The sequence below is a fragment of the Talpa occidentalis genome, unplaced genomic scaffold (genome assembly GCF_014898055.3).
Source record: "Talpa occidentalis isolate TD23 unplaced genomic scaffold, MPIMG_talOcc4v2.1 talOcc4.12, whole genome shotgun sequence".
Classification (NCBI taxonomy): Eukaryota; Metazoa; Chordata; class Mammalia; order Eulipotyphla; family Talpidae; genus Talpa; species Talpa occidentalis.
In genome coordinates, this window is record NW_023601212.1 from 10,658,572 (window position 1) to 10,674,945 (window position 16,374).

The following is a 16,374-nucleotide window of genomic DNA, read 5'->3' on the forward strand; positions in this document are numbered from 1 at the left end:
CAAGTTCTGATTAAATTAGCTACTGCTGCATTATTGCTGAGTCTCTGGTATAGCTTGGACAGGTGGCAGGGGTGTAGATGGCTCAAGTGCTCCCCCTAGAATAGCATACTTCAGTGTCACATTGTTTGATAGTTTGGTGAATATTGCCATTTGTCCTTTAACTTAGTTCATTACCAACGGCATGGACTCCCTTATGTAGTCTCCTTTAGCCCAGTTAAATAAATGGCCACATGACACATACCACCTTTTCATTTCATGTTATTGTTTTAGGGTATTTAACTTAAAATAATTCTGAATTCTAGCGGGCTTCCAAAAGCTGTAAGAGACAACAGGAATTGATACAATCAATTTGGATACATGTTAGAAATGAAATCCATACAGTCATTTTTTTTTTTAAGTTTTATAGAAAGAATTGCAAAAAAGTATGTATCAAGGTCCATTTCTCTAAATTGCTTCCAGCTGCCTGGTTCCTGATATAGAAATATTTATTAAAAATGGCAGGTTAAAAATTGGATTCCTAAGGCAAAATATGACTGGTTCCATAATTTTGTTAAAAAACAGGAAGTATCTGAGGTTTTACCCATCTGTATTGGCTTTGTTTGTTTGTTGGTTTGTTTTTGAGGGGCATGGTGTGTAGCAAAAATTTTTTTCTTGACTAGCAAAACAGTCAACAGCCTAGACGATTTCAGTGAATGAAAGAAAATTCCTAAAGTAGTGAATAGAGGCCTATGAAACTAGCCCTTATGTGTTCCAGTAACATAAGTGTTTGAAAAGGTAGAATGATAATAAATGAGGCAAAGACAATGTTGGATTTGGCTAGCCATGAAACTCAGTTGGGGCTGAGACTTCAAGTAAGGAAGTAAACAAACTAAAATATGGTTTGGGGTGATGAAAAGAAATATAAATCTTAACTGGACTAATTGGAGACAATAAAAGAGATGTAAAAAAAAATGTACACTGATATGCTATAAAAGGGATTTTTGGATGAAGGGTAAATTTACATTAATCCTGACAAGAAATTGACAAGGGAAAGGAAGCAAACACTTTGAGGGAAAAATCGATGTTTCTTTGAGGATTTGGTGTCAGGACTTTAATCTGAAAAATGAGAGATAGAATAAAGGGTAATTTGGAACAACATGCTCAGTATTTCAAATTTATATTTGGATGTAAAAACAGTGATTTAAAAAGTGAATGCAAATATTGCATCAGAGTGGAATCTGATAAAGCCTTAAAATGCTTCATGAATTAAAAAGTTGAAAATATCTATGTTTCTCAAAATAGCATTTCAAAAATTCTTTCAAAGTTGCTAGAAATTTAAATGGCAAACACTGAGCCAAATTATGATGCCATAACCTAAGACAGTTTGCTCAGAAATCATTGTAAATGTGCAAAGCAAAATTGTGCCCTTTCATTTAATTTAGGTGAACTTGAACATATTGCTGAATTTATTTAAGCTTTGATTTTCTAATTAAAAAAATTACTGTACTCAAGATTTGACCCATGGTGGTTAGGTAAATGAAGTAACACCTGTATAGTTATTCACTAATTCTTTCTAGAACTACTCATTGCATACTCTGACATGCCAGCCTTTCTTGATGTTCTGGGGATACAAGTATAATACAGTTATTCTTAACCCTCATGGTGATTACAATCCATTAGGAAAACAGTTGCTTACCAGGATTTACCTTCATGAGGACAAGAGTAAATGCAGATTCCCATCTGGAGGCAAACAGTATTTATCAGTCCACGCCAGATTCACTGGTAACTGAGACTTGGCTTATGTTGTTCTCTTGGATTATTTTATGCCCATTTTTATGAATATGGCCAAATTTATGCATATTCCCAAGATTTGTCATTGTTTGCCTTCTGTTAAATTTTTAAAAATGACATTAAAAAACGGGCATTTTTAAAAGGAAAAATACTGTAAAATGTATTCAATTATAAGATTATTTCCTTAATTTATAATTTGTAAGTACCCTTGTTTCGTCTCATTTAAGCCTGTCACCACCCCCTTTCTTTGCCCACCTTGGTCCCCGTGCTCCAATTCGTGTGCATTTCTGAAACTGTGTGCTGGAGAATGAAAGTTTGCCTTAGATTTACATTTGTGTAGAAATTCTGAAAAAGACTATGTTTTTGTAACAACATTTTCAACTGAAGTCCAGTATATCCTGGGAAGCTCTTAATTTTACTTTTAATTGTGGTGAAATACACATAACTTTACATCTTGAACCTCTTCAAAGTGCAACATTTAGCTTCATTCACACTGTGGCACAGGCAGTCTCCAGCCCCTCCTCACCTTCCATAGTGATACCTCTTTACTTTTTTGGTGACTCTTAATTTTGAAGCTATGGTTTTGAGAGAGACTTCACAAACAAACCATTCCTGCTTATTGGTGATAGTAAGTTTTCTTTTCTCTTTCTCCCCCACTCCAGTTTTATTGAGGAATATAATCGTGTATGTCTAATTTTATTGACAGATATAACTGGATATACTTGAAGTGTACAATGCAGTGATCTTTGGGATGAGATGCCAGAAGCACAGGCAGCCAAAGCTGAGATAACAGGGAGATTACATCAGACGAAATAGGTTCTTACAGCAAAGGAAATAAATTAAAAATGGACAAATGGAAGAAAATCATTGAAAACCCTTATGTCTGATAATAATTATCAGATAATATTAATTATAAAATTAATATCTGAAATAAGGAATTTATACAGAAACAAAGCAAACATACTGACAGATTATTTGATGAAAAATAGGCCAAAGATCTATAGACTTTTTTCCCCAAAGACATGAAAACAATGAATAGGTTCATGAGAAGGTACTCTGTCATCAGGGAAGTTTATTTCTTAAGTAAAGATTTTATAGAACACTTTACAAATCAACTAGTGATTCCTTAATGTATACTATATAAAATTATAATATGTGAATTACTATACTTTGGTAAATTTAGAATGACTAAGGCATAGTAAGCTTGCATAGGAAGATTTTTTTCTTTAAATTATAAGCAAGTTCTTGTAAGATAATGATTATTACAGCAATGAAAATATCTAAAGTTAAATACATTTGGACATTAGGGCAACAATATTTATAAATGCTGTAAATGCCCTTGTCTTTAACCTGAGGGTTTAGTCTGTAAAATGTCCAGCAGTGGTGATAGTTATTTATTTTGTTGGTTTCCTTCATTTATAAATACAGTTTCTCTTATAAACTATCAATTATTCATTGACACTTGGAGCAACTTTAAGGAAACAAAAAAAAAAATTCAATTCTTGGAGTAGCCTTACTTCTAACTTTCATCTCCCTATGGTTTTATTTTTCAATTTTTTACAATATTTTTGTGTTACCCTCTAGGATATCTAGTATTTCTGTTGAGGATAGTTGTTTTCTTTTTCTGTTGATTATGTTTTGAATGTTCCTGTAACCAGTGTTAACTCATACATCCTTCTGATAAGGAATCTTTATTGTTTTTGTGAACAATATGGTTCTTATGGTTCTTGTATCTCCCAGGTTATTTGTAGCAACCTCTTACAGCTGTTACAGGACTCTTGAGAATGACTTGATTCTTTATGCTATTTTCCTTTTAGCATTTCATTTTAAAGTCTAGCACACATATTGTGGAAGAAGTGCAAATAGAAATGAAAATTGCATTTTGATGTTTTACATCTTGTCAGCAAATCCTTCATGATACCTCCTGGCTACTGCTTTCCTTCTGAACCAATAGTTTAATAGTCAAAATAGAACCCTTTCCTAGCAATAGGTGTACTTTTTTTTTTTTTGTTACTTTATAGAAATTTGAAGAGTTCATCCCCTTGTTCAAGAGCCAATGTCAGAATTTCTAAGTAAAATCCATATTTTATGAAGTCAAGTATATTTTTTAAAAGTCTTACAGTTGGAAGAATATTAGAGTATGTGTATATGTACACGCAATCTTTATTTCAAGTATCTGTTAAGTAACATTAGGAGTATTCCTCTGAACAAGAAAAAAGAGTGCCCCCTAAAGAAACTTAGGAACACAGCTCAGAACTTTGCAGCACACAGGGCAACAGTAGCTGAAGCATGACTCTGCCTAGAGAGTGGAGTTTCAGGCCCACTCAGCAAAGGAGAGGAAATTGGGCAGGGCAGGGACTGTACTCGTCTGACTCAGACTTCACTTGCCACCAAGCGGGCTTGTCATGGTCACTAATTTTTGAAAGGCTTGAATATAGCACAGGAGAGCCATGTGGCTATTTGACTGCAGTCCAGACTGAGGTTCCACTAGGCCAGTGCCACTCAAATTCCAGACCAGTCAAACCCCCACAGCAAAAAAGTACCAGATTGAAAATCAGGTTCTTTCAGAAGTCATTCCTATACTTGAAGAGCCCCTCTCCCACACGGTCCAGAATTTTGGGTGCTTCCTTTGCTCACAAGCAGCATTTGTGCCAGCCCCACTGGAAGCCATGACAGCATCTTTGGGCTTTGCGAGGCCTCTGATGGTGCACTGTGTCCTGGAAAAGTATTTTTAAGTATGGCCCAAACCCAGCAAAGCTTCATTATTTAAAAAGATAAAAAATTGGGCCTCCCCGGTGGCACAGCGGTTGAGCGCTGGGTTGCGAAGCTGCCTGCAGCCTCTGCAGCCGGTTCGATCCCCGGCTGCTCCCCGGCCACCAGAGGAGGGTCCCACATGGTGAGCAGACCTCTCCTGCCGCCCGCTGCTCCCCTCAGCAGTGTACTTCGGTCCTTCTGCCTGCTCTGCTCCCCGCTCTGGCTCTGGTGAATTCTCTCACCCTCCCGCGCTTCTGACTGTACCCAGTGCATGTATCAAACAAACAAACAAATAATAAATAAATAAATAAATAAGACATGCCTCTAGAAAATTAAAAAAAAATAAATAAAATAATTAAAAAAAAAATAAAAAGATAAAAAATTGAGTCCATTAAAATTGTCTGCTAGGTAGAAATCCCAAAGCAAAGCAAAACAACAAAATATTACTTTACATGACATTTGTCTAAACATAAACAAAGTGGGGGTAAAATATTGAAGCATCTTTAACAAATGACGAGATTCTTCAAATTAACTAATAAAAATGCCAGGAATTCATTAAACAATGGGAAAGAATATGTACAGTGCACAGAAGTAAACCTTTGCAAAGAAGTTCTGTAATGCTTTATAATACAAATGCAAATTAAGACTCACCAGTATATTATTTTTCACCTATTTGGCTAGCAAATATATAAACTAATAATATACTTTGATGAGAAATGGGGACTCATTTGCTCTCACATTATTTGGTGGGACTGTACATTTGTATAAATTCTTTGGAAGTGTATTTGAAAATGTCTTTGGAAATGAAAATGCACTATTCTGGCCTAGAGCTGTAATGTTTAGAAATGTATTGTAGGCGCATAAATGAGTGTTCTAGGAAAGGACGCTGTGTATTCAAGGCTGTTCATCGCAGGTAGCTCTTTTAAGTAACAGATATTCTTTATATGTCCACTTGAATGTGGGTGATATCTGCGGAGAGGGAACAGAAGCAGCTAGGAATACTGCTTACCTCTTAGGAAGTCACTGAAGAAGGCATGAAAAGCAACTTTTTAACTGAATGTATGGATGACCTGCTAAAATGGATAACCACCAGAATATCATTAATCTATTATTCCTGTAAGTTATGGGTGAAACACACCACCAGTGAACAGGGAATATTTGTGTGCCCTCGTAGGACATTAGTGGGGTGTACTGATCACTTCAGACTTTTCTCTCTCAATGAAGTTTCCCTTGACCTGCCCTCTTCACTTTACGCTAGTGAGGACGGGCACCCTATTACATAGTCATTCATTCATATTTTTTTCTGAGCACTTGCTGTATTTATGATTAAATAATGCTATTTTCCACTAGTTGCTTAATGTTTTTTTTTCCCCCTCAGGGGATAGAGTTAGGCCCAGGAGGGCCAGGGTGGGGAGGGAAGGGGTGGTAGTTCCCTATCTCTTTCACTACAGTGTCCCCAAGTGTGTACTGGGATGCCTTATATGTTGTAAACATTCAGAGCATAGTAAGAAAAGATGACAAACATGATTCTTCTTACCCATGGTGTATTTCCTGTTCCTTCTTTCACTGGCTTCCCTAAGACAAACCAGAAATTCATCCATTATTATTTGTGAGGGCATGTGTGTCATAAATGCCTTTTAACCAGTAAAAACCTTAAAAATACAAAGATGTAAATACCCTCAAGGTTTGTCACATGATTTCAGTGCTTTCATGGATTTCCTGAAGTTCTTCCAGTGTACCCTCCTCACTTCAAAAGGCTCTGCCCCAGCAGCATTGTTCTTCTAACTGACCTTTAATCTAATCTTTTTTTCTTGTTTTTCTCTATGACTTTTTCTCCTCTTCCTGCAACTGGGCTTCATATTTGATTGTGAAAACATACAATCATAAAGAAAATTTCAGAAAAGGATCCTCCTGGACAGAAATACTCACTACTCACATTCCACAGTTAACCTTTTACCATACTGTATTTCCTTTATCACATAACTTTGCGCCTCTCCGTCTTGTTTTATTTAATGCTTTTCAAGGTCATTTACCAACATCATTACACATTTCCCCATTTACTACAGCTGGCATGGCTGAAGCAAAGAAATTAATGGCATTAATTAGAGTTCAGTATTTGTTTATAGGACTCCCTTTTGAGGTAGAAATTCATATAGAATGAAATGCCCAAATCTTAAGTATAACATTCAATGAGTTTTGTCAAATGTGTAAGCCTGTGCAAGTTAGTCAAGATCTAGAACATTACCATCACCCCTAGAAACTTTGCTCCCTGTCGCTTCCCAGTGTGTTTTCTATTTAAGTGATTATTACTCTTTTGACTTGTTCTGTTTACATCATCTCCTTTATCCTGTTGGACCACAGTTTTATCATTAGAGGAGATCTCATAATAGAATATCAGCCAACACAGCCTCCTTAATAGATGAACTGGGCATCAAACTAAGAAGACTTAGAATCTGGCCAACCTTAGTGGTTGTGTTCTGATAAGTGCTTTTGGGAACAGGAGATAGAGGAGTAATGCTGTAAGAAAGTGATGATCTTGTGCATGCCCTTGCTCACAAGGTGTCTTATGTAAGTTTACTTGGATTTAGGTTGCCCTTAGCCTGCAACCCTCTCAATTGAGGATTTTTACCAGGACACAGCTTAGTTACTTAACTATTCTTGGAAGATAAGGAAACAAGGATTGTAATGTTAACCCAGGGAGAACAGTAGTAATGTTTCTTCCATACACAGTGGTGGTGATGGTGGTGGTGGAGGAGAAGGAGGTCCTGGAAGGAGGTGGAGTCTTATGAGAGACAGGCACAGCACTTTGGAGTTATGCCAGATGGGGACATTCATGTCGTCACAGACCCCTTAGAGGGTGCAGGAGATGGGGGTCTCATGGGAAGCAGAAATCTAAAGAAATCTACCTCTCTTCATAGACATCTTGTGCAGTATATGTATACTGATTACAGCATATTGATGACTCTGCCTGATGCAGTGGAAGTTAGTAAACTCACAGGAGATTAATCCTTTCTTAAGTATTTTACACATTGAAAATCCTGGTAGCTTCTTAAGTATGATGCTATACCTTTTATGTGCTGAGAACCTGAAGTTCAACAGCAGGATTGTTGGTAATTCCCACTTAGCAGAACCATCAGTATCAAAACAGCCTCATGGTAGCTAATTCACACTATTGCAGGTGCACTTGCTAACTTGCTTGATAACCTTAATCATTATCTGCACATAGATTCATATCTATTTTAGTGTTGTTCTTAAGCACTTATGTATTCATCATTGTAAAAAATATTGACTTTTTCAAGGATCATTCTTTTTTATACATGCTTACTAGAACAGTTGTGACTAATGTACATCTTCCTGAAACTTTTAATAGTTTCTCTTTCCTAATCAGTCCCTCCTTTCTGGCTTTTCTTGTGTGTCTCCTTGTGGAATAGAGTGGAATGGGGTTAAATATCAACCAGGATGCTCAAAGTCTGGGATTTTGCAAAGTAAGCTTCTGTGCAGTTGACATAATCTCTTTAGGTAACATGACATTGATATGTGTAGTGTTTTTATAGATTTTTTTGAACACTTACATTATGTGTATTTTACATTTATTATTAAAACCTCCCAACACCCCTATGAGGTAGATATTATCTTCATTTAACAATTGAAGCACAGCTTGAATAAATTGTCGTTATATATAGTTTATCATGGTAAAGCTTGAATTCGAATCCATGTTAACTACTAAAGACTTACACTCATTGTCTGCTCATCTAATGGAAGCTGGCTTAGATTAGTTGACAGGGCTCCACAAATGATAGTAGTCACTCTAATTTGAGGAAATTGATTCAAATCCTTCTCAAAGGCAAGTTACATTTTTAAAATTCATCAAAGCAGCCAGTGGTATGTCCTGTGCAGCTCGCATCATGTAACTGAGCACATGTAACAGTGGCTTTGAGATTTTATTATCTTGGGATAATGGTTTTAGGACTTTCTCAGGGTTCTGATTGGTATATTCTTTGATGTACTCTTACTTCATCTCACCTTTGGACAAAGCTTGTCATAGATTGTTTTACAGTATCCATACAGTAAATTTCTGTAATTTGAAGACAAATGTTGAGTTGTTCACAATGTTTTGTACTCATTTTTTCTTTCTAAGTTATCATTTTCATTGTCTAGAAATTTAGGTTTGCAATTCAAAAGTAATTTTTAAAAATGTGCTATATTTTTCAGCTGCAAGATGGCTATATTACTTTACATGTTCATTATTCACATCATGTACTTTCTGCTTCAGCATTATCAGGATAGCATGGTTTTAGCCATAGGAGAAAATTTTATTATTATTCACTACTTATGATCTTTTAGCACTGAGGGTGGTGGTAGGGAATCATTGGTTAATAAGCCTAGTAATTTCATTTCTGGACAGTATTTCTGGTGTTTCTCAGTCAATGCACTAAGTTTTGGAAAGTGTATTGCTATAGTTAAATTAATAGATGCTATTATAGATGTTATATATATGTCAATATGTCATCAATATCACATTTATAATATATAGGTAATATTTATGTAAAATTAGTATGTAACAAAGTAAACATGTACATAATATAATGTCTTTTGTACATTCTCACACAGAAGAAAGAAACTTCTAAGTCCAGTCTCAAGAAAAAGGTGACCAAGGTCGCGGAAGCAAAAAAAGTAATGAAGAGAAACTTTAAAGTGAACAAGAAAATAACATTTACTGACGAAGGGGAGGTAAGATTCTGTACTTATTTCATTTCTGAGATACAGTCTAAGTGTCATAAACAATTTGATTTTCCTTCTGACTTAATCATTCATTGATAAGAAAAAATTGTTTCTCTGAAGCACTCTAGGTAATTCCTTTCACCACTACTGTAGGCATTTCACCCACTGTACATGCTAAGAAAGAAAACTTCACTGACTGACAGTAAGCTGAGATCCTAGTTGGTGATGACAACACGAAGTTGATTTTGAACCTTTCAAATTTGGTTCTTACAGATAAGATTTTCTTGTTCCATGTTTTCCATCAGTGTGTTCTATAGAACAAGAACTTGGTTTTCATCTCCTCATAACTTGGTCTTTGTGTAAATATGTAGCCATTGAGTAGGGAACAAGTTATCACTCATGGATTTTTATGAAAGATCACTCTTTTACATAGTATTGTCTCCATTTTTAAAGAGGAAAAGGCTCTAGAATGCCAAGTACTTACCCTAAAGAGCAATGGCTACTTAGCAATCATAGGAGTGTCTCCCAAATACTGCGTCTCAGTGTCCCTGTTCGCCCTCAAGCAGCACCCAGCCCTGCACACCCCCCATAACCTCATCCCCTTCCCTGTCTTCTTTCTTCTCTTCATGGCATTTATTACCTAACTTAGTAGTATAGATTTATTTGGTTATTGTCTATTTCTTCTACTCCAGTGAAATGACGGTAGCTCTATCAGGGAGGATTTTATATATTTCCTGCCTTTACTCACTCCTTTGTCTCTAGCACTTAGAAGAGTATTGCTATACCAAAACAGTAATAGTTTTACCAACCGTCTGCTATAGCAATAAAAATAATCATTTCTTATACCAACTGTATTATGTCACATCAGATATTTCACCATCAATACAAATGCTCCCTAACCAGTCTATAGCCAGTGGAGTATGTTCTTTTTTAATTTTAAAGTTAACAGAGATTTGGTTGGTACTTTGTGGAAGGAGTCTTGGCTTCTGAAGCCCAGATTTGAACTAATAAATGGCTTAAAATGGTATATAAATTATGAAAACTAACAAAGTAGAGTGCAGTTCAAAGCTGTTGTTGGAACTTGCAGTGTAAGCCTATGTAATTGATAAATAATGAATCTTTGTGCAATTACTAAAAGAGATCCGCACCTCAGAAGCAGGCAGAATTGTAATAGAGTTGTATTACATCAGTTGCTCACTGTCAAATAAGATTAGTGCTGTTAGCATAATGAGGTTCCTTACTGTGCTACTAAGTTTAACTGCGCAGATTATACCAATTAGCTTCAAGACGAGTATAAATCCTTAATATAAAATGTTTCAGTGTGCACTTACTGCTGATAGGAGCTCTGTGCGGCCGTGAGCCATACTGTGGGAACACAGAGAAATGCTGCTACTCAGGCCTTAGTGTCAGAGCCCAGGATGGCGTGCTTACTGTCATAGTTGATCCCTTTCACTGTTGCCCCAGCTGCTCATACAGCAGTGTTTGTGACTCCATTCATTCATTTTCAAAAGTGAAGACTTTGTAGGAATCGCATCTTGAAAAATGGCTGTGGCGGAGACAAGGGTGAGAGGAGTGTTGATGCCTGTGATGTGTGTGCCCACATCCTCCATTGTCTGCAGCTTCATTAGTGGTCTTTCAAAAACAGTGGCAGCTACTTCTCTCCTCTTGGCAACCAGTTATTAGGTAAAATAAGAGAGTCCTTTTTGTCTAAATTGTCTAGAGTTTTATAGCATTAGGCAGGAAGATTATTGAGTCACATCTTTTTATTTTTGGGGAAAGGATGCAGGTACCCTGGAGAGTAAGTAATTTATTCAGGATTAGACTGTGAAGAAGGCAGGACACCCTGACTCCTGTATAAGTGTCTTGTCTTCTGTGTCGCCTTGTTCCCAACCACAAACTATGTATAAAAATGAGTAGACTGAGCAGACCTGGAAAATCTTTTATACTTATTTCTGTCCTCATGTGTAGTATTAGCTAATGCGTGTTTCGTCAATTTTGAGCACCTAATATATGCCAGATACTGTGTTGGGTTCTGAGGCTACATGGGCAAGATGTACAACGACCCTCAAGGAGATTATGTTTAATTAGAGAAACAGCAAAGTAAAACACAGGGGTTGGAGGTCTCACGCTAGCTGCCATGTCTGTGGCGGACTGTGCCTTATGGGAACTGAGTTTGCAGACTCTAGCAACTAGGAACACTGTTGGAGACAGATGTTGAAGCTACTGCCTTCTCCAGTCCTGATCTTGTTGGGTTATGACAGCATTACTCCAGTCTTTTCTGTGGCTTGTTCACTAAAATTGTAACATTTGTTAGAAAGTTTAAGAAATATGGATTGTGAGGCCAAAAGTGAATCTGTGCACCATTTCAAAATCATTATACAAAGAAAAATGGTTTTCTGGTGCTTCTTGCCTCCTGCCCTACATTTACCTTTTTCTGTCTGCAGTTAGTTCAGCAGTGGCCACAAATGCAGAAATCCGTCTCCAACGATCCTGAGGAAGAGGACAGCGCTGGTGGTATCAACTTAGATAAAGCAAAAGAAAGGCTTCAAGAAGAGGACAAATTTGACAAAGAAGAATATAGGAAGAAAATTAAGGCAAAGCATCGGGTAAGCTTTCCATCTTGAATTAACACTGTGTGAAATTTAATATGTTCCTAAATATATCTGAATGTACATTAGATATTCATTAATAACATGTTATTTTCTACATTGTTTTCTCAACACATTTTCTGTGACTGGTTATTTTTATGTTACCTACTTGTTCTTTTCTTCTGCTGGTGGAATCTGTTGTATACTCTCTGGTTTCTAATCTGCTTTTAGTGGAGATGACCCAAATGATATTCGTGAGCTTTTTAAATTAAAGAGTCCCACCCCAAATTAAAGTTTTTATTTTGAGATAATTGTAGTTGTACATGTAGAAAATAGATAGGGAGCCCGTATATTCCATTTTTAGAATGTTTTATATCAATGAAACAACGTAGTGTTTTGGTATTTGTTATACTTCTGTGTAGATTCATCTAAGTTGCAGTATTTATATGCGTTTTCCTATTACTGTGTAGTAATTCATGATTTGGATACAATCACAATTTATTTTTTTTCATCTTTCAATTATTTGAGTGACATTAATAGTCACTGAACCCATTGAAATGGAGTACTCCATTCTGGTCACTGATGACACTACTGTGCTTTCAGAATACTTAATTTCCACAAAAGAGGACATTTCACTAGATAAGAGTTAATTAAAAAGACAAAATTGCACCTTTAAAGGAGTTTCCACAGCATGCCCTTGAGACAGTGAGTAATTTCAGGTTAATGCAATATCACCAATACTCAATTCTATATCACTGTTACAGTAAATTTTGTATTATAATATCTTTAAGCCTTGAATGAGGACATTATTAATTGCACTGAGGATTCTCATATTTTTGACCCATTTGACCTTGTCACTATTTAACGGACCAATAATTTTAATAGAGCATCAGTTGTCATTTCTTTAACATTAGATGCAGGTTCTCAGTAGCATTTGATGGAAGATAAAAAGTAGATGTTGCGGACACTTCAGGGTTGAAAATGAATATTGTGAAAAATATTACAGAAATAGAGAGAACCACTGAACCCTAAATGTTCTGGTTGCAGTTGTTGAGCATTTATGTTATCAAGAGAACTAAAAATTTCCTGCTCTGTTGTTTCTGTTAGTACAGTACTTTAAATTAAAATTTGGCATCAATAATTTCTTACTAAAAATCTTTAATATCATTAAACATGTCAGCAGCTTATCATAGTTCATTAATAGTCCAATTAGAATATTCACCCAGGGAAAGATTGAGCCTAAGAGCATTTTATTATTTCATTTTAAATTGTAGCCAGCAGTGACAGAAATATGAAGAATTTACAGAACTATGAAAACTTTGCATTTCCATTTGTTCCCTTCCCCTTATGTGTAGAAGTTGCTACTTTATCCCAGTTGTAGAATATTGTTTCTGAAATCTGTAGACACTTAACTTCAAATTACTAATTTGAAGTTTATTATACACTGTGTGCTAATCTCTGTCATAGGCTGTAAAGCAAGTATATTTAAAATACATGGATTCTTCTGTCCTCAGGAAAATTAAAATTAAATCAGTTAGCTATGGATTTGGTTAACTGCACAAAAATTTTTTTTAACTTTTTTTTTTTTTTCACATTAAAACACTAAAAATGGGCCTCCCCTGGTGGCGCAGCAGTTGAGTGCTGGGCTGCGAGGCTGCCCACAGCCTCTGCAGCGCCGGTTCGTTCCCCGGCCGCCGGCGAGTGTCCCACAAAAAATAAAAAAAGAAACACTAGAAATGAATAATATATTCACACTGTCCAAAATCAAGTTGATTAAATCTTGAGAACTCTTGCTTCTGCCAAAACCTTTCATTCTTTCTTAAATCTCCTTCTCTTAAAGGTAACTATCCTATCCCTCAGTTTTTATTTATTTAAGCTTTATTTATGCGTACAAGAACTGGGGTACAGGCCAGAGGTGTGGGGGGTGAGAGGATTCACCAGAGACAGAGTGGGGAACAGACCAGGCAGACTGATTGAAATACACTGCTGAAGGGAGCAGCGGGTGAAACAGGAGAGGTCTGCTGCGCCTTGTGAGTTACTCCCTGGCCAGGGATCAAACTCATGCTGCAGTATGTGCAGATAGCTTCATAGGTTGCCACTTAACCCCTTGCGCCACCAGGGAGGCCCCTATTCTTACTTTTTTACATAAAAATTGGTATACTATATGTAGGTAGTTCTACAGTTTTCCATTTTTGCTATTTTTGATCTTTTAAATAATTCATTTTCTTTCTTTGCCCCATTGTTAAAATGCAGCTTATAGTTTTTAAACTATCACTGTAATTGTCTTGCAGCAGAGTTAAACAAAACAATTTGGGGTTGACACAGTAGTGAGAAAAATCATAACAACTTTAGGGCCTCCCCTGGTGGCGCAGCGCTTGAGCGCTGGACTGAGGAGCTGCCCGCAGCCTCTGCAGCGCTGGTTCGATCCCCGGCCACTGGTGAGGGTCCCACATGGTGCACAGACCTCTCCTGCAGTGCCCGCTGCTCCCCTTAGCAGTGTATTTCGTCCATCTGTCTGTTCTGTTCCCTGATCTGGCTCTGGTGAATTCTCTCACCCTCCTGTGCTTCTGACTGTACCCAGTGCTTGTATAAATAAATAAATAAATCTTAAAAAAAAAAAATCATAACAACTTTATATAATACGGGTTTTAAAGTCAGTACTTATAAAATAGATATTAAGTCTTTTTAAAAACAAATCAAAATTTGTTACTCTGTGTAAAATGGTGTTTTCTGCACAGGGTGGCCCATGGCATGTCTTCTGTGTCGAAGTTGAAGATATTGTATACCCTATAAAGAGTATAAGAAAATAACTTTCTATTCAACTTAAATATCACTGTCACCTGGCACTTCAGTGATTAGTTTCTTGGTATTTTCATCAGCAAAATTATTTGCATGCATACAAGTATTTGTATGTTAGAGACAATTTCAGGTATGTGAGCACTTAGAGTTACTATGTGTGTGCACTCATCAGTTATCTACCAAGCTGCCATGGACTGGATTTCTGTCTATAAAACATATGGAATATTTTCTTAAATGGCAAGTTTTAATTTCTGGCATAATGTTTGAAGGAAAGAGTGTTGTGCTGTATAGTGGGACATTTGAATTTGCATCCTAAACCTGGCAGTACTTAATCTCATTGGGATTTACCAATAGTCAACAAATTGGATTATGCTTGCTAGTCTGAAAAATGAGGAATGGGAACTGGAGTTACCAGGTGATGGGAGATGCCCTCTGATTCTGTGTAGGTCAGACATGGGAACAGACTGATCCTTTCCTGTTTCAAAAAATAGAATTTGTCACTTTTCCCTGATGACAGATCGAATTTGTTACTTGATGTTAAGACTTTGTTCTTGTTCAGTTACTTTCCAGTGCTACTAAAATTTTACTTTATTAATCCTGCACAGATTTTGTCTTAATTGCTTTACCTGAATACGCTATTGGTTTTTAAATTGTATTTTTTCTTGATTGAGTATATTACTTATGAAAATGACAATTCTTAGTTCTTTTAGCATAACGTTTCACCTTGGGCAAATGTAATTATGTCTCCTCTTGAAACTGTCACTTATAATTGTGTAACTTCTGTGAAAGTATGCTGAGAATTGTATGGCCTTTAAGAATACTTGAAATACTAACTTTGGAGTCTAGAAATAAGCTTTAGTTGATGAAGATAGAAAAAACTGAAGAAACTTTTAATACAGTTTTATGAATGAGGGATGTGCCTGAAAGGACTTTTCATGTAAAAAGAAAACTTCATAAAATCTAAAACATTCTGGTTTTGACATCTTTTATATTTTTAATAATGAGTCATATTTTAGAAGCTTTCATAGGCATAGAAATGTCCTTTTAGCATGTTCAACATTATTCATGATTATAGTTTAAAAGGATACGTAAAAAATACAGGATAAAAAAGGATCAGTAAATACAGCTTTGAAGGTATTATTTGCTCCAGCTGTTAAAATGAGTGACCTCGGGTTCTCCCTGGTGGCGCAGGCAGTTGAGCGCAGAGCTGTGCAGCTGTCTGCAGCCTCTGCGTGCCGGTTTGATCCCCGCCGGCCTTGGAGCAACCCACATGGCGAGCAGACGTCTCCTGTCTTGCCCGCTTCTCCCCTCAGCAGTGTATTTCGTCCGTCTGCCTGTTCTGTTCCCTGCTCTGGTGAATCCTCTCACCCTCCCGCACATCTGGCCTGTACCCCGGCTCTTGTATAAATAAAAAAAATAAATCTTTAAAAAAATAAAATGAGTGACCTCATACCACAGTTTCGAATATGTCCCAGTCTGACGTTGGGGACTCATGTAGTCATTTTCCCCCCACCTGTCCCTAACACATAATTGTCATCTATCAAATTTTGAACGTTGTGTCGTGTCCTGTGACTCAAGTAAATATCTTCGTCCTAAAGATTTAAAAACCAAACTATAAGTATTTTAACTAGTTTATAGGGGGATGGGAAGGCTGTGCCGTTGATGCCATCAGTGGGAGTAGAATTTAGCTGCCCACTTGCTGGAACTCATCAGCTCACTCTGTGGACTTTGGGGGCCCTTG

The 16,374-nt window shown here is 36.7% G+C and overlaps 1 protein-coding gene across 1 annotated transcript in view; it reads left to right on the forward strand.

The window, feature by feature from the left end:
* The window catches only part of DDX10 (DEAD-box helicase 10), a 219,261-nt gene that overhangs the window by 110,845 nt on the left and 92,042 nt on the right, over nucleotides 1–16,374 (forward strand). Inside the window, exons 14-15 of the mRNA XM_037505225.2 lie at nucleotides 9,136–9,255; nucleotides 11,691–11,852. Coding sequence (XP_037361122.1) covers nucleotides 9,136–9,255; nucleotides 11,691–11,852 — 282 coding nt within the window. The remainder of the gene's footprint in view (nucleotides 1–9,135; nucleotides 9,256–11,690; nucleotides 11,853–16,374) is intronic.